Here is a 22133-nt window from a genome sequence, read left to right on the forward strand (position 1 = left end):
ATGACGTTCATTTTATTATAAGGTACTATAGTCTGTAACAATTAGCATTTTATTTTGAAATATTTGTCTTTAGATATAATGTGATTTATATGTCACCTATATGTTGTTGCATTTTTGCCCAACTTTGAATGTTAATGAGTTTCGAACCAAGTTCCTCGTCTTCTTGCAAAACTTAGATATGTGGGAAAGGTCGGACCACCCTATGTCGAAGATTTCGGGTCTTTTTGAGGATTTGAAATCCATGGATTTTAGTTTCTTCGTTTGATGGAATCGTAGATGAGCAGAGATTTCAGACTTTTTTTGAGGATTTGAAATCCGTAGATTTCAGTTTCTTCATTTGATGGAATCATAGATCGACAGATATTTTAGGCCTTTTTGAGGATTGGAAATCCGTGGATTTCAGTTTCTTCGTTTGATGGAATCCTAGATGGCCAGAGATTTCAGGCCTTTTAAGGATTTGAAATCCGTGGATTTCAATTTCTTTGTTTGATGCAATCATAAATGCAATAATAAATCGACAGAGATTTCAGGCCTTTTTGAGGATTGAAAATCCGTGGATTTCAGTTTCTTCGTTTGATGGAATCATAGATCGACAGAGATTTCAAGCCTTTTTGAGGTTTGGAAATCCGTGGATTTGAGTTTCTTCGTTTGATGGAATCGTTGATCGACAGATCTGTGATCGGAGTGTAAGAAATCAAAATGAAGAAATAATTAAAGGGACAAAATTTTTTAAAGTGGTTCAGCCAATAGGCCTACGTCCACTAATCTATCGTTTCTTGCTTGCCTTCCTTTGGTGGAGATGCTCATTTATATAGAGGAGTTACATAAGGGGTCTCTAGTTCCCAAGAGACATGACTTTTCATCTTTCAACATACATGACTTTTCATCCCTCAAGAGACATGACTTTTCATCTCTCAAGAGACATGTCTTTTCATTTCCTAAGAGACTTGACTTTTCATCTTCCAACAGACATGACTTTTCATCTCTCAAGAGATATGACTTTTCATCTCCCAAGTAATACACATTGAGAGCCTTTTTAGTGTTTCTGTTAACATCCCCCGCAAGCTCAATGCTCCAACAATGAGATTGAGCTTGTTAATTATTTGATAATGGTGTTGCTTACTAAGTGGCTTAGTTAAAATATCAGCAACCTGATCTTTGGAAGAGATGTACTGAATTTTCAAATCTCCTTTAGCCAATTTTTCTCGAACAAAATGAAGGTCAATCTCTATGTGTTTGCTGCGACTATGATACACAGGATGAGCTGCAAGATACGCTGCGCCAATGTTGTCGCACCATAATATGGGAGGTTGTGATTGATCAACACAAAGTTATTTTAATAAAAATTGTAACCACATGATTTCAGCAGTAGTATTGGCAATGGATCGATACTCAGCCTCAGTGCTAGAACGAGAGACAACTGACTGCTTTTTAGCACTCCATGAAACTAGATTGGATCCAATAAACACTGCATATCCACCTGTAGAGCGTCTATCATCAAGACATCCTGCCCAATCTGCATCACTGTAAGCATTAATATTTAAAACTGAACTAGGTCTAAGAACAAGGCCATAATCAATAGTGTGCTTCAAATATCTTATGATTCTCTTTACGGCATCCCAATGGGCATCAGTAGGATGATGCATGTATTGACAAACTTTGTTGACAGCATAAAAGATGTCTGGACGAGTCACAGTAGAGTATTGAAGAGCGCCAACAATGCTGCGATAAAGAGTTGGATCATAAAAATTTGATCCAGTTTGAGCAGATAAAGCAGGGGAGCATGCCATGGGAGTTGAAACTCCCTTAGCTCCAAGCATATTTGTTCTTTTGAGAAGCTCGAATATGTACATCCTTTGAGACAATATTAGCTTATTGTCAATTCTTTTTGCTTCTATGCCCAAAAAGAAATGAAGCTCACCCATATCTTTAATGGCGAACTCACTTTTGAATTGACAAATAATTTTATGAATATATTCTGGTGAGCTTCCTGTTATGATCATGTCATCCACGTATACCAAAACATGTAGAAGTATTTCTTTTTTTCTCAAAATAAAAAGAGATGAATCTGTTTGAGCCCCTTTAAAACCAAGATTTTGGAGGAATTGACTAAGACGGGCAAACCATGCCCTAGGAGCCTGTTTTAAACCATATAAAGCACGTTCAAGCTTGCATACATGATTTGGGAAAGAATGATTTTGAAATCCGGGTGGTTGAGCCATATAAACTTCTTCTGAAATAGATCCATATAAGAATGCATTTTGAATATCCAGCTGATGTATTTTTCATTTGTGACTAATACAAATAGTCAATACTGTCCGAATTGTAGTAGGCTTCACAACAGGGCTGAAGGTTTCAGTATAGTCAATTCCTTCTTTTTGACTATATCCCTTAGCGACGAGTCTAGCCTTGTATCTTTCCAATGATCCATCTGCCTTTCGCTTGATTTTGAACACCCATTTACATCCTACAATGTGTTTGGCTTTTTTCTTTGGAACAAGTTTTCAAGTATTGTTTCGAATAAGAGCATCATATTCTTCTTGCATGGCCTTCCTCCAATTTTCATCTTCATATGCTTCATTGAAACTTGAGGGTTCTTTGTCTTCAAGAAGAGTGGAGACAAGAGCTCTTGGAAGAGAGTGTTTGCTAGAAAAATATGTATGGAACTCATTGTATTTAAAATTAGGTTTGAAGATTCCCACTTGAGATCTAGTAGTCATAGGATGGACTCGTTCTTGATTTGGTTCATTTTCATTGGATTGGGTAGGCTCCTCATTTTCAAGAGTTTCAGGTTGAGATTCACTATTTGTTTCAGATTGAAGTAAGGGTTCATCTGAAGTTGTGGAGGTACTAGATGATGGTATTGTAGGGTTTGAGAACTGATATTCATGAGGAGAGGTTAAAATTATAGCTTGGTTTTGAGTTTCTAGATCTTGAGTTCTAGTTTCTTGAGTATCAATAAAAGGAAATTTTTTTTCATTAAATTTGACATGTTTCGAAATATAGATTTTACGGGTTCGTACACCCAAACAATAATATCCTTTATGTTGAGGAGCATAACCCAAGAAAACACATTTTTCAGAATGGTAATCTAATTTATTTTTCTGATAAGCTCTTAAACAAGGAAAGCATTCACATCCAAAGATTTTGAGGAAGTCATAGTCAGGTTTCTCTTTGAACAATTTTTCCAAAGGAGAAGCAAAATCAAGAATCTTGGTTGGCATTCGGTTAATCAAATATACAGCAGTACAAAAAGCATATGACCAAAAGTTCTTAGGAATATTACCTTCTGCCATTAGAGATAAACCTGTTTCAACAATATGTTTATGTCTCTTTTCAGCTGCTCCATTTTGTTCAGGGGTATGAGGACATGATATTCTATGTCCAATCCCATTATCGACAAGATATGATTGAAGCCCTTGAAATTCTCCTCCCCAATCTGAGTGAAAATATTTTATCTTGTGCCCAGTGAGATTTTCAGAAAGTGCCTTGAAAGCTTTAAAAACATGACTGACATCTGATTTTTTTTTCATCAAATAAATCCAAGTATATCTTGAAAACGCATCCATAAAAATCACATAGTACTTAAAACCATTCACACTCTCCACTGGAGCTGGACCCCATACATCAGAATAAATGAGTTCAAGCGGGCGTTTCACCTTACTTGAAATAGCATTAAATGGAAGTTTATGACTTTTAGCCTTTTGACAAGCTTCACACAAATAATTTAAACAATCATCATAATAAGACAAATCATACTTGTTCAAAACCTTCTTAACAATGGAAAATGAAGGGTGACCAAGTCTTTTGTGCCACTGCCCAATAGTATGTCTTTCTCCAAGTTGTGCTTCCTTTTTTCTGCTACTAAGGTCTATCTTATATAGCCCATCACTGCTCGTTCCTTGATGAAGAATTTTTCCCATTTCCTGAACGTTGTACAGATAACAAGTTTCTTGTTATTTTGGGCACATGAAGGAGATCATTTAAAACTAAATTTTGAGATGTCTTTGAAGAACCAATATGAAAAATTCTCAAACCTGATCCATCTCCGATTTTTACTGCATCTCCACCTTTGTATTTGGCATGAATGGACAAGTTATTGATATCATTGGTGATGTGATGAGTCGCACCGGAGTCAGGATACCAATTGTCATCTCCAATGTCTTGATTCAGAGTGCTAGAAGAAACGGCATGATATGCTTGAGGAGGCGTTGTCTCTTTTTCTTTAAGCAAGTTAGTATATGACCAACAAAACTTTGCAATATGACCAACTTTTCCACATATTTGGCACACAAAACGATCACCTTTGTATTGATCACATATTTGGCACACAAAACGATCACCTTTGTATTGATCACTTTTCCGGACTCCTCCTCTAGATTGATAGTTGTTTCTACCACGACCTCTGTAGTTGGTTTGCTTGTTGTAAACTTGTTTTGAGGCAATATTCGCAGCTGGCATAATAGATTCAAAAGTTTGAGAATCATCTTCTTTTAAGTTGGCTTCTTGTATGAGAAGAAGCCCATGAAGTTCGTTCAAAGAGACAGGATCCTTTCGAGTTTCCATACTGACTTTAAAAGCAAGATATTCACTTGGCAATCCTCTAAAAATTTGAAGAACAAGATCATCTTCATCAACAGGTTTGGATGCAATGGCTATTTGATGAGCAATAGATTTTGCTTTGTTTATATAAACATCCATAGAACTAGACCCCTTTTTCAAATCTTGAAACTGTGATTTTAACTGCATTATTCGAGCCCTAGATTGAGTGACATATGACTGCCTAAGAGCGCTCCAAACCTCTAGAGAGGTTTTTAAACCAATAATTTGGGTATGTATTGCTTCAGATAGAGATGACTTAATCCAACTCAAAAGTAGTTGATCATTTCTCAACCATTCAATATATTCTGAACTAATTTCAGTTGTTCCACTTCTAAACATTGATGGAGCATGTTTGCTTCCATCAATATATCTCATGAGATCAAATGAGATCAAAATTGAAGTAAATTGAGATTCCCAAATAAGATAATTTTCAGCATTTAACTTGATGGTGAGGAAATGCTGTAAATTGCTTGGGCACTGAAGAGGAGAAGCAAGAAAATTCATACTCGTATCAGAGTTGACTCCTGTATTTGATGATGCTTATTGATTTGCCATGAGAATGAAACGCGGCAACACAAGATGTAATCCTTAGGATCTAGCAGCAACACTAACAAGGACCAGTGGCTCTGATACCATGTAAGAAATCAAAATGAAGAAATAATTAAAGGACAAAAATTTTTAAAGTGGTTCAGCCAATAGGCCTACGTCCACTAGTCTATCGTTTCTTGCTTGCCTTCCTTTAGTGGAGAGGCTCATTTATATAGAGGAGTTACATAAGGGGTCTCTAGTTCCCAAGAGACATGACTTTTCATCTTTCAACATACATGACTTTTCATCCCTCAAGAGACATGACTTTTCATCTCTCAAGAGACATGTCTTTTCATTTATTAAGAGACATGACTTTTCATCTTCCAACAGACATGACTTTTCATTTCTCAAGAGATATGACTTTTCATCTCCCAAGTAATACACATTGAGAGCCTTCTTGGTGTTTCTGTTAACACGGAGATGGGTTATCAAACGTAAGATAGAACGAGTGCTCACATTCCAGAGCCAGCATTGTAAAATCTATCCGACCCGAAGTTTGACTCAACAGGTCCAGAATCGAAACCAGTGTTTGGATATGGATATCCGAACCAGACGCTGGGAGATGCGTCCGGTTCGTACTCAGATCGAAAGACTCGGAACCACACAAACTTGCGTCTCAGTAAAAGCAGTTCAGTTCAAAAGTTCAAATCCATAAAAAGGGTTCCCGATCCGATCCATCTCTCAGTTTTTTTCGTTTCGCGCGTTTTGCTTCCTTTTCTGTCCGAACTAAGAGGAAAGCGGCCGCCCGTCTCTCCCGCGCCCGGCTGGAAAACTTCTGGCGAAACTTCCGTCGCCGGGACGCCGTCACTAACCCCGCTGCCTTCTCCTCGCTCCTTTCATCTGATAACGAGCTGAAGGCCAAGAAGAAGAAGAAGAAGAAGAAGAAGGCAAGGAATGGAAGACGAGGCAGTTTCTTCGACGATTCCTCTATCGTCAGATTTAACCGACGAGTCCACCCGAATCCCTTCGTCTACTGCCATGTCGGGAGAATCAACTACAGACGCCATCTTGCCCATCTCCAATGGAGGTCCCCATCCCAATCCCTCCGTTAGCCGCAAGGAAAACCCTAACCCTAACGCTAACCCCCAGGGCAATGCCGCGCCAGCAGAGACGTCGCTTCTTGATCGAAATCCTCGTCCTTCTTCCTTCTTCTCGAGTATGTTCCCCGATTTCCAGAACCCCACGCCATTGGCGATCTTCTCTCAGAAGGTCCAGAATCCTAACTTCCTGTTCCCCTCCCACCTCGCCAACCAAAACCCTTTATTTCACAATCCCAACCCTCTAGAATTCTTCAACTATAATCCTTTCAAGCGGCCCGCTGCTCCGATTAAGTTACCCGACGAAACGCCTATCTCCAAGCCCGCCAAACTGCAACGAACGGCCCTCCGGAACGGTAAAATCAGTTCAAGGATCCCTGAGCCGTCTACTAGTTCCGTGAATCGGTATCCTGCTTCCAAGTCTCCCTTCCAACCGACGACTCTTGCAAATCGCAATGCTGATCAGCAGAACCCAGCCAATTCGCTGGCTGCATTAGCTCAACCATTCTTCACGAGTAAGCGCAAGCGGAGCGGCCTTCGGCGAAGAGCTGCCTCTCTGTTGCCGCCTTCCGTTCGGGCAGATAATCAAGGTGCTTCGGAGTCTTCTGGTTCTGCAAATGGTGGTACTTATTTTCTTAGTTCCAGCATGGTTTCAAGTAGAACTACTAGAGCAGCTAAGATAGAGTCAGGCGACGAAATAATTGTTATAAACAAGGATCCAACTGCAGAGGCACTCATTGCGTTAACTGCTGGTTTTCCGGCGGATACTCTCACAGAGGACGAAATAGAGGCGGGAGTTGTCTCGTTAATTGGTAGCCTCGAACAAGTCAATTACACTATTATCAGAAACCATATTATCAGTAAATGGAGAGAAAACATCACCAGTTGGTTGTACAAAGAGGTTTTTGATGCTATAATTCCTGCCAAGTTCAAGAAACTGTTAGATTCCGCCTATGACTTTTTGGTTTCTTATGGGCACATAAATTTTGGAGTTGCTCCTGCAATCAAAGAGAAGATTCCTAGCGAGCCAACTAGATCTAATGTAGTCATAGTAATTGGTGCTGGATTGGCTGGATTGGCCGCAGCGAGGCAGTTAATGGCGTCGGGCTTTAAGGTTGTAGTTCTGGAAGGTAGGAAGAGACCTGGTGGAAGGGTTTATACCAAGAACTTGGAAGGCAACAATAAGTTCGCGGCTTCAGATCTCGGTGGCAGTGTGCTTACAGGGACCCTAGGAAACCCACTTGGGATATTGGCGAAACAACTATCCTACCCTTTGCACAAAATTAGAGACAAATGCCCTTTGTATAAACCGGATGGCCTGCCTGTGGATCCTGTTGCAGATGCAAAGGTTGAGGGCTCATTCAATCGTTTGCTGGATAAGGCTAGCAAGTTGAGGCAGTTGATGGGCGATATATCAGTTGATGTCTCATTAGGTGCAGCTTTGGAGACGTTCAGGCAGGTATATGGTGGTGCAGTCAGTGAGGAAGAAATAGGTTTGTTCAATTGGCATCTTGCAAATCTTGAATACGCCAATGCTGGTCTACTGTCAAAGCTGTCTCTTGCGTTTTGGGATCAGGACGATCCTTATGATATGGGTGGCGACCACTGTTTCCTTCCTGGGGGGAATGGACGCTTGGTACAAGCTTTAGCTGAGAATGTGCCTATTCTTTATGAGAAAAGTGTGCATACAATTCGATACGGTGATGATGGTGTGCAGGTGCTCGCTGGTAATCAGGTGTTTGACGGAGACATGGTCCTATGTACAGTTCCTCTTGGTGTGTTGAAAAGTAATTCTATCAAGTTCACTCCGGAGTTGCCTCAGAGGAAACTTGACAGCATAAAGAGGCTGGGATTTGGATTGCTCAATAAGGTTGCAATGCTCTTTCCAACTGCATTTTGGGGAACTGATTTGGACACTTTTGGTCACTTGTCTGAGAAACCAAATCGTCGAGGGGAGTTCTTTCTCTTCTATAGCTATGCCACTGTTGCTGGAGGTCCACTACTAATAGCTTTGGTTGCTGGGGAAGCTGCAGTTGAGTTTGAAGCTATGGATGCTACTGATGCTGTTACCCTAGTTCTCCAAGTTCTCAAGGGTATGGAAATTACTCATGATGTATTTTATGATCTGACAATGTTCTTCGTCTTACATTTTTGTTTTTCATGCGATCTCATGGTTCACTGTTTGACTTTCTTTTTTGGGGTAACGGATGCTAGGTATCTTTAAGCCACAGGGAATCGAAGTTCCTGATCCCATCCAAACAGTTTGTACAAGATGGGGTAACGATCCCTTCAGCTTAGGATCCTATTCAAATGTTGCAGTGGGTGCATCAGGGGATGATTACGATATCCTTGCAGAAAATGTTGGAGAAGGAAGGCTTTTCTTTGCAGGTGAGCATACCACTAGGAGATACCCTGCAACAATGCATGGTGCATTCTTGAGTGGCGCACGAGAAGCTGCTAATATATCAAACTATGCAAATGCTCGCACTTCAAAAATGAAGGTTGGGCATGGTCTGTCGAAGAACTTACAATCTTATGCTTCTCTTCTTGCCGATCTGTTTAGACATCCTGACCTAGAATTTGGGAGCTTTTCTGTCATATTTCGGCCACAATCAACTGAACCAAAATCAGAAGCTATCTTAAGGGTCACACTTGGAGGTTCAAGAAAAAAAGGTAACAGTGAGGGGTCAAAGCCGGACCAACAACAGCACTCCAAGAAGCTACTCTTTCAGCAGCTTCAATCTTACTTCAATCAGCAGCAACAACTTCATATTTATGCCTTATTGTCAAGACAACAAGCACTTGAACTGAGAGAGGTCAGAGGTGGAGATGAAGTAAGGCTAAATTACTTATCTGAGAAATTAGGTGTGAAATTGGTAGGAAGAAGGGGCTTGGGGTCTGGTGCAGACTCCCTTATTGCTGCCATCAAAGCAGAGAGGGGAAATAAGATATCTGCTTCTTCTACTACTGCATAGGTCTGTGGCAGTTTCGTCTTGGGAAATAGATTATCTCGTGTACTTCAAGCTGGTGTAGAGGATGTTGTTTTGGACCATTTATTTTTAACAGCTTGTCCAGAACCAGAAAACAGTTGGAAACTCAATCAAAACATAGTTTCATGCACATGAGTGTGGGAGAAAAGAATAGCATTTGGACCAAGTTTCTGGAAAATGGGTTCAGGAGCACAAATCAAGCAAGACCCAGTTTTTTAGGCTCTCAGACGGCCGGAATATTTGATCCGGTGTTCATTTCCTTATTTGCTCCTGTTATTTTTTTAAAGCCACCTAAGCCTGTGTTTTAGTAGCATAATGTCAAGCTGGCAAGAAAAGTTCTTCTGCCTATTGGAGTCCGAGGAGTATATGAAGATGAAATTGAGATTGGAAGATCAGAAGAGGTAAATCATATCTTTTGATGGATGACAAAGAATTCTTTAGTCACTTGTCTTTGGTGTTCATTGAAATATTATGACCTAGAAGCTGGTTTTTCTCTATAGAGGAATAAAAAAGTTACTCCATCTGCATATTTGTTGGATTTGGTGTTTGTTAATGATGTTGAGTTTCAACGATCGTGGAGACCCACCTGTTGTTGTTGTGCATGGTTGTTATAAGGAAAGTTGCTCATTCAAATTTAACCTGATTCCTGGGTTATTATACTGTTAAAATTGTCTACATTCTGTTCATGATAATGCCTCCATTCTAATCTCCTTGATTCATAATGTGTTGGGCTATATAAGACCAGCAAGCACATGGGTTGCAGTAAGTTGGTAATTGGTATGGCTCTTTCCAGTAGCTTCATGCAATGAGGGATTCCATATACAATCTGGTCTGGTTGTGTGCTTGTTGCTTGATCACACAACTGAACTTTGTGTTACTATGCCATCTGGCGACAACGTAGAAACCACAGAATGCTACCATGGCCTTGGCGGTTTTCTACAACCGATCAAGAGGATTAATCTGACAATAGGTTCTTTTGTAAGGCAAAAGTTCTGCCTTCTGAAGCTCATCCTGGACATCATAATGGTCTTGTGCATGGACTGAGTTCATATAGAGAAATATTTTTTAGCAGACTAGCAATCTCATTCATTGGACGCATGATTTTATGGATGATTTTCAGTTGGTTTAAACTTTAAACTATAACTTAAACTTGAGTTATATATGTAGTTTTGAGTTGTTTATGCATATTCTTTGAGAATGCTGCCAAGGCAGATTGAAGTTTTAATCACTTGAGTTCTTGGTCTTCTTTCCCCTCCCTAGCTAGCTTCAGTGAGGTGCAACAGAAGTGGGGACATGGAATCGCCTGGAGTCAGGTCGGATTTTCATCTGGTTGTATAGGAAGCTTACAAAATTATTGGGCAAATGTATCTTTGATTCTTTGCTTGTGCTTTTCGATCCTCTCTTGCGCCACATAACTACATGTAGTACTGCAGATCCATAACAGAATCTTCTGTTTTTAGACTTCGAGATATGAGGCCGTTTATCAATGTAGGCATCACCTTTATTCTCTGGTTCACATCCTACTTTAATCACTTACATAAGATATTCGTGATTTTATGTAAATGTCATATATATATATATATATATATATATATATATATATATATATTGCTATCTTGCTGAATCCTTATCTCGTCTGTCTTATTGAGTATTAATTGCCTAATGTGTGTTGCCTACAGTCCTTGACTATGCTTTCACCAGCAGGAATGCTATATATTCATTTTTCATAACCAAGCAATAGAGGTCAAGTTAGTTGTCAGAACCTTCATATAGCAACCTCTGTGACTCGAAAACTTTATTGCCTTCCTTTGGAATTTGTGCTGTTCCTTTACCATGATTACATGTGCAAATCTTTGCTTGTCTTTCACTCCACAAGAAACTGGAGGTCATTGTTTAACTGCCAAAGTCATGGGACAACTGAGAGTTGGATAATGGTCCAACTGTGGTTATCTGAAGTCTGAAGCCATGCTTCTGAATTTAAGGAAAAACTGTGAAACTAGGAACGTGAAGCTTGTGTTAAAGCATAGATAGCTCTACAGGACTGGCAGATTGATTGCCAAAGTTGTGTTTGTCAAAACTCAAAAGCTTGTGAAATGTTGATACATTTTATTTGGAGGATCATAACAATGATACCCCCTATAGTCGTCGGCATATAAACTTCCACTGAGAGTCTGCATCCTGAAACTGTTTTTCTCCTGGAGCTCTGGATATGAACATAGCATACACAACAAGAAATTCACAATTCATTGTAATCTGGTCTATAAAGTACTAACGCCGGAGGACATGCAATATAAGGCTATAAAGTTTCAAAGAAGTTCATGACAGTCACAGCTATTGTCTTGCCAACTGCAGTATCTTTCTGTGAAGTTTCACTGTATTGTTGATGTGCTTTTATCATTTGATTATGGCATCTCTGGTTTGCTTATGCCTCAATTGCTGCCTCTCTTTGAAGAAGGATAAAATAGACAATCTCTGCTAGTGTTCTACATTTTCATTTCTGTATATTGGAAATTCAGTTAGTTTCAAATTCTTATTCCTGAAAATGAGCCTTTCTTTGGGTTCTTTTAAGTCTAGCCTTTTTACCTTTCTGGGTTTCCTACTGACTAAAGAAGGGTGTACATGCATAGCTCAGTCTGTCTAGAGCAGGGTTTGCATGCATATCTCAGTCCGTCTCTGAGAGAAAAAGGATGAGGTGCAGATGAATCACTTGATGGCATTTTCTTCTTGACGAGATTCTGTCTCAAAAGTGCATTGCATCTCGAGCTTTTCATGTTCTGCCATGGTGACTCTTAATGCTCTTAGCCTTTTACGCGTCTGAATCTCATGTTTGCTTTGAAGTTTGAACAGTATCTCTAGGATGCTTGTACTACAGCTGCATAAGTGTATGAATGTATGCATCCCATAGCAATCATTCGGATATATTCAATATCGAAGATTAATTATTCTTTTAGAATTTGTCATGTGGCATCTAACACTAGGTAGTGAGAAATTCATTTCATTCAATACGTTATTTTTCATTTTAGCATACAGGGAGACGTTTATTGGCAGGTAAGAAAGATGGTGGTAAATATGTAACTGGTTGTTCTTGGCAGGTTGAAGGTGAACTTTTGGAAGTGAAGAGGTACAGAAAACAGTTTTCTAGAAAGAAAGGCACGTGACATGGGCAAGAGGGTGCATCTAATGTGAGGTTGCCAGCAGACTCGAGTCAGTGACTGTACCAGATGGGCCTGGACTTGAATGAGCTTAGTTCTACAGGAACCGGGGACCTTGATCCTGAACCCTGGGTGGGGCTGATGCGCGGGTTGGTGACAGGCCAGTCAAAGACAGTCTGACCTGTTCAGCCTTGGCCCGTGCGGGGGGAGAACCAATGGGCCGGGACAGGGTTTTCAGTCTGCAAGTGATGTCCTTTTGCTGGCATCCGAACTGTAGACGTTGGTTTTCTTGATTTGAAAACCTTGATTTATAACATGGGCAATTATCATTCTTTGAAAGAACTTTCTAACACTTCTTGTCCACTATTTTGGCCTTCATTTGCAGAAAGGGCGGCTGATTTTGTTTATATCTGAGACTTCATTTGGTATGCTACTTTTTTTTGGAGTTTTTTTCCCCTAATAATTTACACTCTGTTAGCAATTTTTTAAAGTACACGTTTTCTTGTAATTTTTTCAAATGCCCATTCAATTATTTTTAAATGTTAGAGTCCCAGTCACATCCATACTTCTGACCGCCATCATTGAAATAACTCTGGGTGAGAGGTCAAGCTGGCCAGGCTGATAAAGAAAGGTTTTATTCTTCAACCAATATTAATACATCTGAGTTTTTTTTTTTCGTGAAAATAATGGCACGGATGTGATCTTCGTGAATAAAAACTTAGGATTTAATTTGAAAACGATCTGTCTTGATGTACAAATAAGCATTTTCAAGTTGAAAAATTGGATAAGTGATAAGGTAGCGCTTGCATGACACACTAAAAAATATTAGCTGTATGAAAATTAGTTTTTTAAAAGCTGCTTTCTAAAATCAGTTTTTGTTTGAAATTCTGGTTTGTGGTTCACAAGCAGGTTGGGTAGGCTGTTAGTAGTTTCTGTTTTGAATCTTCAGAGAGTCAATTCTTTGTGCTGCAAAAGAAATAAGTTTCATTGGCGTGTAAGTTTGGAGGTGCCTTTTTGAGGTATCAAAAGCAGATCCTATATTAATGGGATGTTTGGGTGAGGGCTTCAGTTTAATGTTACAAATCTTTATGATACTTTGGGTCTGTATATTGGTATCCAGATAAAATTACAATCTATTCCTCGATTTAATTTTGATTCTTTCCGACCAAGGTTTTAAATATTAACTGGATCTGGACTTTTAATCGAATATAAAAGGACCAAATTGGTTTCAAATAAAAAGTTTGCTACCATATCTAATGTATCAGATCTGGATTGATTTGTCAATCCTAGTAAAAATCCAAGGTCAAGTCTAAACATTCTCCTTTTTTATGCTTTGGGGCCCAAACAGTTTACACCAACTCGTGTATATCTAGAGTTGACGACTTTCTCTCTTTTTCTCCCTCGGTACTGGTTGGTCGAACCAGTCCTTGAAGCTTATCGTGTTTGTTACTTCGTTCGAAGGGTTTTTGTTCATGTTCATCCAACTTTCTGGTTATTGCTACGTTCCTTCTTGCTTTGTAGCTTTCTTTTTCTAGTTACCCATTTCATGCCGGTCGTTGATAATCCTAAATGGGTTAAGTATAGAACAAGCAAATCCCGAATATGTTTTACTAATTATACCTCGGGGGGGGGGGGGGGCGCCTAGGTCATGGTCCCACCCCAGCCAATGAAAATTTCTTTTTTATATTAAATTTTTTTTTTTTAATTGCATAATGTATTTTTTTATTACAATTCAGTTTGGTTTTACTCGGATCTAGAGGTCAGACTACCGACCCGCCCTGAAAGAAAATCCTACCTCCGCCTCTGACCTCACATATGATTGATTTGATTTGAACAGATTTGGCTTTTATTGGAGTTTGGCTTAATCATCTCAGGTTTCAACTTTGTTTTTTAATTTGAATTTGGATTCAATTAGCATCTAGCGGGGAGGCCTACCTTGAGGAGGCACCAAAGCAGCTTTGGACCTTAGGGGCTTGGCTGATGAGATTAGCTCTCAGTTACCCGAAAAAAAAAAAAAAAAAAAAAAAAAAAAAAAAAAAAAAAAAAAAAAAAAAAAAAAAAAAAAAAACCATTTTTCACCCAAATCTGATCAAATGGATTTGAATCTTCTACTCACACAACAATATTGGTACTCAACTTGAGTTTTCCTCGTTTGACAGAAACGATGAAGACGTTAATAATAAATAAAGAGGCTAAAGCCCTTTGACTGAAGGAAAACATAAGAAGTTAACAAGGCATCTTTGACTACAAATTCTCTAGGAAAAACGTGGGCGGCTGTAAAGGACGATGATGTTTGGGGAGCCTTAGACAAAGAAAAAAAAGTCTTTTTCTAAAACAGGCTGTTCAAGTTTTTTTTTTCCCTTTAAAAATCCAAAAAACTCCATCTTTTTTATGGACTTTTAAATTTGAATAGTTGTTAAATGAAGAAAAAATAGTTGGGATTGAAAAAAATAAAAAGAGTATTTCATGTTACCTTTCAATAGAGGGCAAAGCCTAACCTTTTCCTGGTATTTAGGATTCATTTGTGTCTTTCAAAAAGCGCCTTATTATGCTTTAAATGATATATCAGTACCTCCTTTTTGCAGCACAAAGAGACCGATGCACCAACTCCTCGTGTTTCCGTAAAAATTAACCTGCTTGCTCCTAGGTATTTCAAGTGAGGTTAATTTTTACCTCTAATTTTTTTTTTACTTATCATCTAAACATCCCAACCAAGTTTGCAAAACTGAGTTTTGAACCAGGTTTTCAAAAACTTGGTGTTCCCTAAACCAAAATTGTTGATAGTGTCATCTAAACGCACCCTTAAAAGTTAGTGGGTAGACAGGAAGAAGAAATGTATCCTAAAACGTCATTTTAAATTAACTGATTTTATAATGTTAAAAAATAAAAAATTTCACGCGCGCATAACATAAGCACGCATACATATTTATAGTTAAGGAATTATAAAAACAAGGAGGCCGTTAGTAAATGGACGGTTTAAATCATGTTCTAGGTTTTAGTAAAAATTTTAAACTTTTCGGCAATAAAAAGAAAATGTCCTGGAAACCAAATGCTTAGATTTTACTCAATATTGCAAGATAAACAAATTCTATCAAGTAGATATTACGTATTACATGTTTTATTAAATTATGTATTAAATCTATCAAGGAAATAATGCATATTTTACTAAATACGAGGAAGGGTGCCTCGATTCCGTGGCTGATCAAGAGTCATCGTGTGTGGATTTCTCATTATTTTTTAAAATTATTTTAATTAGTTTTACACTTTTCCCACTGATTTGATTCTTTTGAAAAGCGACTTTTGATTTATTTCTTTAGGGCCGATTAATAACCTTTTCAGTATATTGGCGCGTAACGGATAGGTGAGGCTGGTAGCTTGTTGGGCATCAAAAACAAACAACAATGAGTCTACTCGAGCTCGACTGGTTAAAGTTTGGCTCTTGAATGAGTTTGAGACGAATCATTTATTTAACGAGTCGAGTTCGAGTTCATGAGTCGACTCATTCAAATAATCGAGTTGAGTTCGAGCTCAACACATAATTGCCGAGTCGAGCTCGAGCTGCTTTTGTCGAGCTATTCTCAAACTCGAACCGAATCGAGCTCGAGGTTTCACTAGTCGAGCCGAGCTCGAGCTCAACATGTAATTGTAGAGTCGAGCTCAACATGTAATTATAGAGTCGAGCTCGACAAACTCGATTAAGGCTTGTGCTCGACTTGACAGTTACGTGTTGAGCTCGAACTCAACTCGATTATTTGAACGAGTTGACTCATGAACTCGAGCTCGGCTCGTTAAGCAAATGACTCGACTCAAATATTAAAAATATTTAAATTGAAAAATATATACAAATCAATAAAAATATTTCTCAATACCTTAAAAATAATTTTGAAAATGAAACATGTCACTACCTACTGATTAGAATCATTTTAAACCAAATTAACCGAATTTCGATAATATTGGTTGTCACAATCAGTCAAAGGTACCCTCCATTAAGCAATCTGTCTTGTTTACATGGGAATATTCCATCGTATTCTTCCTGACACAAAGGGATATATTTTTTTTTCTTCAAAGTTACAACCAAGTTTTTTTTATATTATTTTTCACTATAGGAAGGTGGATTGTGACATGTGCACGCCCATTATCAAGCAAAGGAAGTGCATGTGCTTACGAGTCTGTCTTTTTGGAGCAAGTGGGTGGATTACACACGCAAAGTGGCGAGGCTTAACTTAATTTGGATTTGGATCTTCCTATCATAATATCCAACATTTATACATACTTAGATATTGGTCGAATCCACGTTAAATATCAAACTCATTTAAATTTTATTAGGTTATTTTTGCGGGCCATGTATTTTAAGAGGTTCTTTTTCCTTTCATTTTCTTTCCTCGGACCTTAGATTCATACTTTTTTCCATGTAGCGTGGATTTGAGATCTATGCGCTTAAAATCAGCTTTAAAACTGAGATCCGACGTTATCAAACACTATGATTATCATAAGATTCAACATTCGGAGATACTTCTATTTTTGCGGCATCCAAGTTCAATATTAGGGGTGTTTCATGAGGCTGGAATTATGGAATTCTAAAATTAAAATTCTTTTTCTTTTAAGAAAAAATTAAAATTGTCTGATTCCATAATTTTTATAGGCTCATTCTTGATGCAAAATTCTGAAATCATGATTTTGAATGGGTGGAAGTTTGCTTCCAGAATTTTATAATTTTGTCATCTTTTTTTACGGCACACGGTTTTAATTCATCAATTCTAGACTTTTAATTCATGTTTTAGCAAACAACCCATTTTTAATTCTGGAATCAAAATTTCATACTATCAAACACAAAGAGAAACTAAATTTTGAAATTTTGCCAATTTAATGTGGAATTAGAATCAAAATTCAAAGCCGTCAAACACACTCAAGTTTACTCAAATTCTTCTAGAGCGTGCTTTTTTAGACAAGAAATATGCGGTCCGAGCCTTTTTTCCTTTGATCTTAGATCCACACTTTTTTTTGCATGAGTGTCAAATCGATGCTATTGAGATCTCTTCTTCTTTATTTAGACAGTGAGTTTTACTAAACACAAAAAAATCCGAGGCTATCAAACACTAATCCGTGAAACTGCACACATAATCTGACTTTGATTACTAATCAAATTTGTTTGATAATCCATGAAACTGCTCACATAATCTGACTTTGATTACTAATCAGATTCAAAATTCTTGGTACAGCTGAGACAATCAAACACGTTGGTCCCAGGAGTCAAAATCAATGGGTGGACGGTCAGAGAGCTCTATCCAAAGTGTCCTATTTTAAGGGTTCCTTCCGTCACCCCCATCCCTTCTTTATGGGTTCTTCAATCTTCACCTTATAGGCTGTTCATGAATTTATGTCATACTTTATGGTGTCGTGACCAATAAAGGTGTCCGCATTGGGGGGACTCTTGAGTCACGTTCCACCTCTCGACTGTTCTTCAAATTAAAAAAAGGCGTCTCGAACAACTTTTCCCACTTTTTTTCCAAGAACGGATGCGTTCCAAAGCACGTCTGTTTCGATAATCATAGTTTGGCACAGCGAGTGGAGCTATTCGAGCTCGACTTGTTAAAACTTGGCTCGTGAACGAGTTCGAGCCGTGACACTTGCTTAACGAGTCGAGCTTCAGTTCATGAGTCGGCTTGTTTAAATAATTGAGTTGAGAGCTCAACATGTAAATACCGAGTCGAGCTCGAGCTTTAATCGAGTTGATATATTCAAATAAGTTTACAAGTTTGTTGAGCCTTAATCGAGTCGTCGACTTCGTGCTCAACACGAAACGATGGATATCAATTCTATTCAAACGAGTTCGTCGAGCCTTAGTCGAGTCAAGCTCGAGCTCACTAGATGACGATTGACTCAAGCTCGAGCTGCTTCTGGAGCCGAGTCGAGTTCGAGGTTTCACTAGTCAAGCCGAGCTCGAGCTGACTGAACTCGGGCTCGTATTCACCCCTAACTTGGATTGAAACTCAGATCGGCAAATGACCATGTCATAAGGTTAGCGAGTTAACTCGTCGACTCGATCGAGTTTTAAAATAACCTGAATCAGGCAAGTCCAGCCGAGTCAAGAGCGAGCCATGCCAACCTTGACGCGCAACCAAGTTTTCTAGCAACCCAAGGTAACTCGAGTGATTTCTCAGCCAACTTTGCCAATAACCGATTGACATCGGTCTATTAATGCATATGAGCTCACCCCTAATAAAAGGGATATCTTTTATCCTTTTCTATATACATATATATCACCTTGTACGGATCACTTCTCCTCAAGTTATTTTTATGAATGATCTTATCATCTAGATTGGTCCACTTACACATAGGGGGCGGAGCCGAAAGGCTAGAGGATACTAATAGTAAGTTTTCAAATTTGGACATCAATATATAAATGATAAAATTTACCATAAATATCAACATGAAAATAAGCATTTTTTGTGGGTATGTGAATAATTGCCCATATATATATATATATATATATATAACTTATAATTAAAATTATGAGTAACATGAGGACTTCCAGAGGACCATTTTCTTTGTATTTTAGCTGGTCATATAGAGATTGGCTGGCTGCTGGGGAGAAAGATGATAAGGGAGATTGCTGCCTTTCTCTGACTTTAGGACACAGATGATGTTCTTATCCCTTCCCTTCCCTTCCTTCCTTCCTTCTCCACCCTTATCAGTCTCACTATAGTACTCTCTTTTTTTGACCTTCTAGAAGCTTCTTTTCTTCCCTTTCTTGGTCAATGCAAATCCAAAAAAAAAATTGAGCCTTTTGGTTAGGTGCAAGCTCACTTTTGCTCTGTTGTGGTGATTTTTTTTTTTATTTTTATTTTGTATAAAAACAAGTTGAGTGCCAATTTATTACTTAAAACAAGTAGGGATTCAAAGAAGTTTCTCAAAAGTAAGTCTTTAGATGTTTGGGTGCCATTTTTTTAAAAATGAGTTTAACGAAAACCCTGCTTTGACCAAACTAGGAATTCCAAAAAAGAGAGAAAACTTGATCCATACTTTTATTCATGGAAACTCATTAAAGAATCTTAAAACCTAGTTTTGGAGGCAAAACCTTATTTTGCCTCCAATACTTGGTTTTTGGAGTATTAGCCAAACACCGTTTTGTTATAAATCCGAGTTCTTAGAAAATTTACATGAGGATTTCATCCAAATTCCCCATCAAAATTTGGTTACGACTTGAAATTGAATTAGTAGAAGAAAATGAGTTCAAATGCATATTGAATTTAGGGGTTTGTTTGGTTCACTTTGTGAGTATCTCATGAATCTGTCTCAAAAGTTGAGGCAAGTACATAGAATAATAATTCTAGTGTTCTTGCTCTCATAAGAAATATATTTGAATAACATCATTTTTTTATTTAGAAAACATGGTATAATTATATCTTTATATCCGTTTTACATCCCTATTGGTGGGCTTCAATCTTCATTCGAGCAGTGGAATTTCCTCTCGTTCACCAAATCTAAAATACCATGTCGCTCGGCAAAATGACTTGAAGATATCATAAAAAAGGTTTGTATTTTTAACTCTTTCTTTTAAAGGGCAGTCATTCATTTTATGAAACAATTTCAGTTGACAAAACTAAAGCAAAAAAAGAAAAAATTGAAACAATTAAGTAAAAAAGAGGAACAATTCATGGTAGCAGCAAGGCGTTAATCAATTGACTTTTCAGGTAAGCAAGATGTTATCAACATGCCACTCACAAAACAACCCTTTATTTCCCTTGCCTTTGAGGTCTTGAACCACATCAACTTCAATGATAGAAATACATTACTCGTGAATAGGGACGTCAATACATCCGACTTGAATCGGATATCTGACCGAACCAAACCGAAAAAAATGGATATAAAGAAAAAAATTAATATTCAATTGAGAAATTGGATGAGATTTGAATTTAAGAAATGACATTAGATCGAATTCATATTCAAATTCAAATATACATAAATATTTGATCGGATTAAACAGATATCTTATATCGAACGTGCTTGTATTTTGAAAATAGCAAAATTTGATTTTAAATTCAGATTTGGATTTATATATGAATATAAAAATCACATTCAAATTGTCAAATTGAATTTTCGGTTCGAATTCAAATGACTTTTTTTTATTCTTACTTGAACCCAAACTCGTGAATATTCGAAAAAGAGATATAATTTAAGGTATATTCCATGGGAATCGGATAATAAAGTCGAATTATAAACTAACTTTTTCATAAGTTCATAACGGGACCAGCAGCTACGCTGTAATCCTTCAAGTACAGAATTGATTAAAAAAAAAAAAGTGAAAAATAAAAGAAAAGTTTTGGAGTTGGCTTGACGTTTTTGGTTTGATCTAAGCGCTTACGTCAATGCGTGGTGGGACCACCTTTCGTTTCCTTCATCAAGCAAAGGAAGGTGAATCGGAGGCGAGTGGGACCCACAAAGACCATGAGACAGTGCCGTACGAATCGGCCAGGCTGGTGATTCAGTGAACCGCCCGATTCTGTTACTCATTCGAATCGGGTGTGAAATGAATGGACTTCAAAAAAAATGTTATTTAAACAATAATAAAACTTTAAAAAATATTTAAAACCGAATTAAATTTACATGGAATCCGCGTTATCAACAAAGCGCTACTTATCGTAGCCAATACATTATTTAAATTTTTTAAGGGTCACTCATATGTAAAAAAAAGACGGAGTTAATAGAATTTTTGTATGTAAATAATGTAATTTCTTTTGGGCTGGTGTGGGCAATTTGCCCACACCAGCAATAATGTAGCTCCGCCACTGCATTATAGAGACAACACAATCTTTTCTTATCTCTTACTTTTTAAAATCAAGTTTAAATATTTGAAATAATTTTTTATATTTAAACATAAAAAAAACTAAACAATTGCCGACAAGCAGAAGGAAATGGATCTCCATATGATGTATGACAAAGGATGAAGAAGGGAAAAAAGACAGTGAAAACCCCACGAAATTAGCTACCAGCTAGCAACTCTCAACCTAAGTCAACACTCATTAATACCAGCACGATAGGACCACTCAACTCGATCAATTGCACTATCCATCATTTGGTGAGGAATGAGAGGTAAAACTTCTCCTCGAAGAAGGAACTAGATTGTAAGCAGGAGCGGAGTCAGGATTTTTCTTAGGGACGGGCCGACAGCCCAACCTCTGGATCTGGGTAGGGCCAAATTGAATTCAACTCTAAAAAATACATTACACACTTAAAAAATTATATATTTTTTAATATAATTTTTTTTTTCATTTTTCAAGGTGGGGCCATGGCCTAGGCGGCCCCCCCCTTCCCTCTGCCCCTGACTGTAAGCAACCAAGTTCTGGAACTTGGTCACTTATATCATGATCCTAATGGTAGTTGGATATCTACCCAACAATCTTCGGTACCGTCCATCTTAAGGATGGAGGAGTCTTAGTTTCCTAATTATTCTGTTCTTGTTTCAAACAATTTTGTCTTAATTAAAACTAGGCCCACTAGGGCAAGAAGTAGGGCCGAAAAAGTTGTATACATGATGGCTTTTAAGAAGCCACCAACCGTCCATCTTAAGAATAGAGGAGTCTTAGTTTTTCGATGATTCTGTCGGTGTTTCAAACAATTTTGTCTTAATTAAAGAGTAACTAAGAGGCCCGCCAGGGCCGGAAGTAGGGCCGAAAAAGTTGTACAGATGATGACTTTTAAGAAGCCAGCAACATTACGTTGTCCAGCTTCATTTTTTTTGGAAGATGACAGCTTAAAACACG

General features: G+C 38.0%; 1 protein-coding gene across 2 annotated transcripts; it reads left to right on the top strand.

Annotated features, from left to right (window-relative positions):
- The first annotated feature begins 5898 nt into the window (after nucleotides 1-5898).
- LOC116254826 (protein FLOWERING LOCUS D) lies at nucleotides 5899-12776 on the top strand. 2 transcript variants are annotated; one of them, XM_031630428.2, is made up of 4 exons: nucleotides 5899-8320; nucleotides 8442-9618; nucleotides 10478-10530; nucleotides 12310-12776. In XM_031630428.2, exons 1-2 carry the CDS (start codon nucleotides 6085-6087, stop codon nucleotides 9200-9202), a joined length of 2997 nt encoding a protein of 998 aa, XP_031486288.1. In that variant the 5' UTR covers nucleotides 5899-6084; the 3' UTR covers nucleotides 9203-9618; nucleotides 10478-10530; nucleotides 12310-12776. The 2 variants fall into 2 exon arrangements, with proteins under 2 accessions (XP_031486288.1, XP_031486287.1); XM_031630427.2 differs by lacking the exon at nucleotides 10478-10530.
- Nucleotides 12777-22133: the final 9357 nt, after the last annotated feature.

This window comes from Nymphaea colorata, chromosome 5 (genome assembly GCF_008831285.2).
Source record: "Nymphaea colorata isolate Beijing-Zhang1983 chromosome 5, ASM883128v2, whole genome shotgun sequence".
Taxonomy (NCBI): Eukaryota; Viridiplantae; Streptophyta; class Magnoliopsida; order Nymphaeales; family Nymphaeaceae; genus Nymphaea; species Nymphaea colorata.

Excerpts from the sequence above, each read along its gene's own strand:
- LOC116254826 (XM_031630428.2), top strand. The coding sequence starts at position 6,085 with ATGGAAGACGAGGCAGTTTCTTCGACGATTCCTCTATCGTCAGATTTA. Across the intron at positions 8,321-8,441 it reads AGTTCTCCAAGTTCTCAAGG|GTATCTTTAAGCCACAGGGA; the intron begins GTATGGAAATTA and ends AACGGATGCTAG.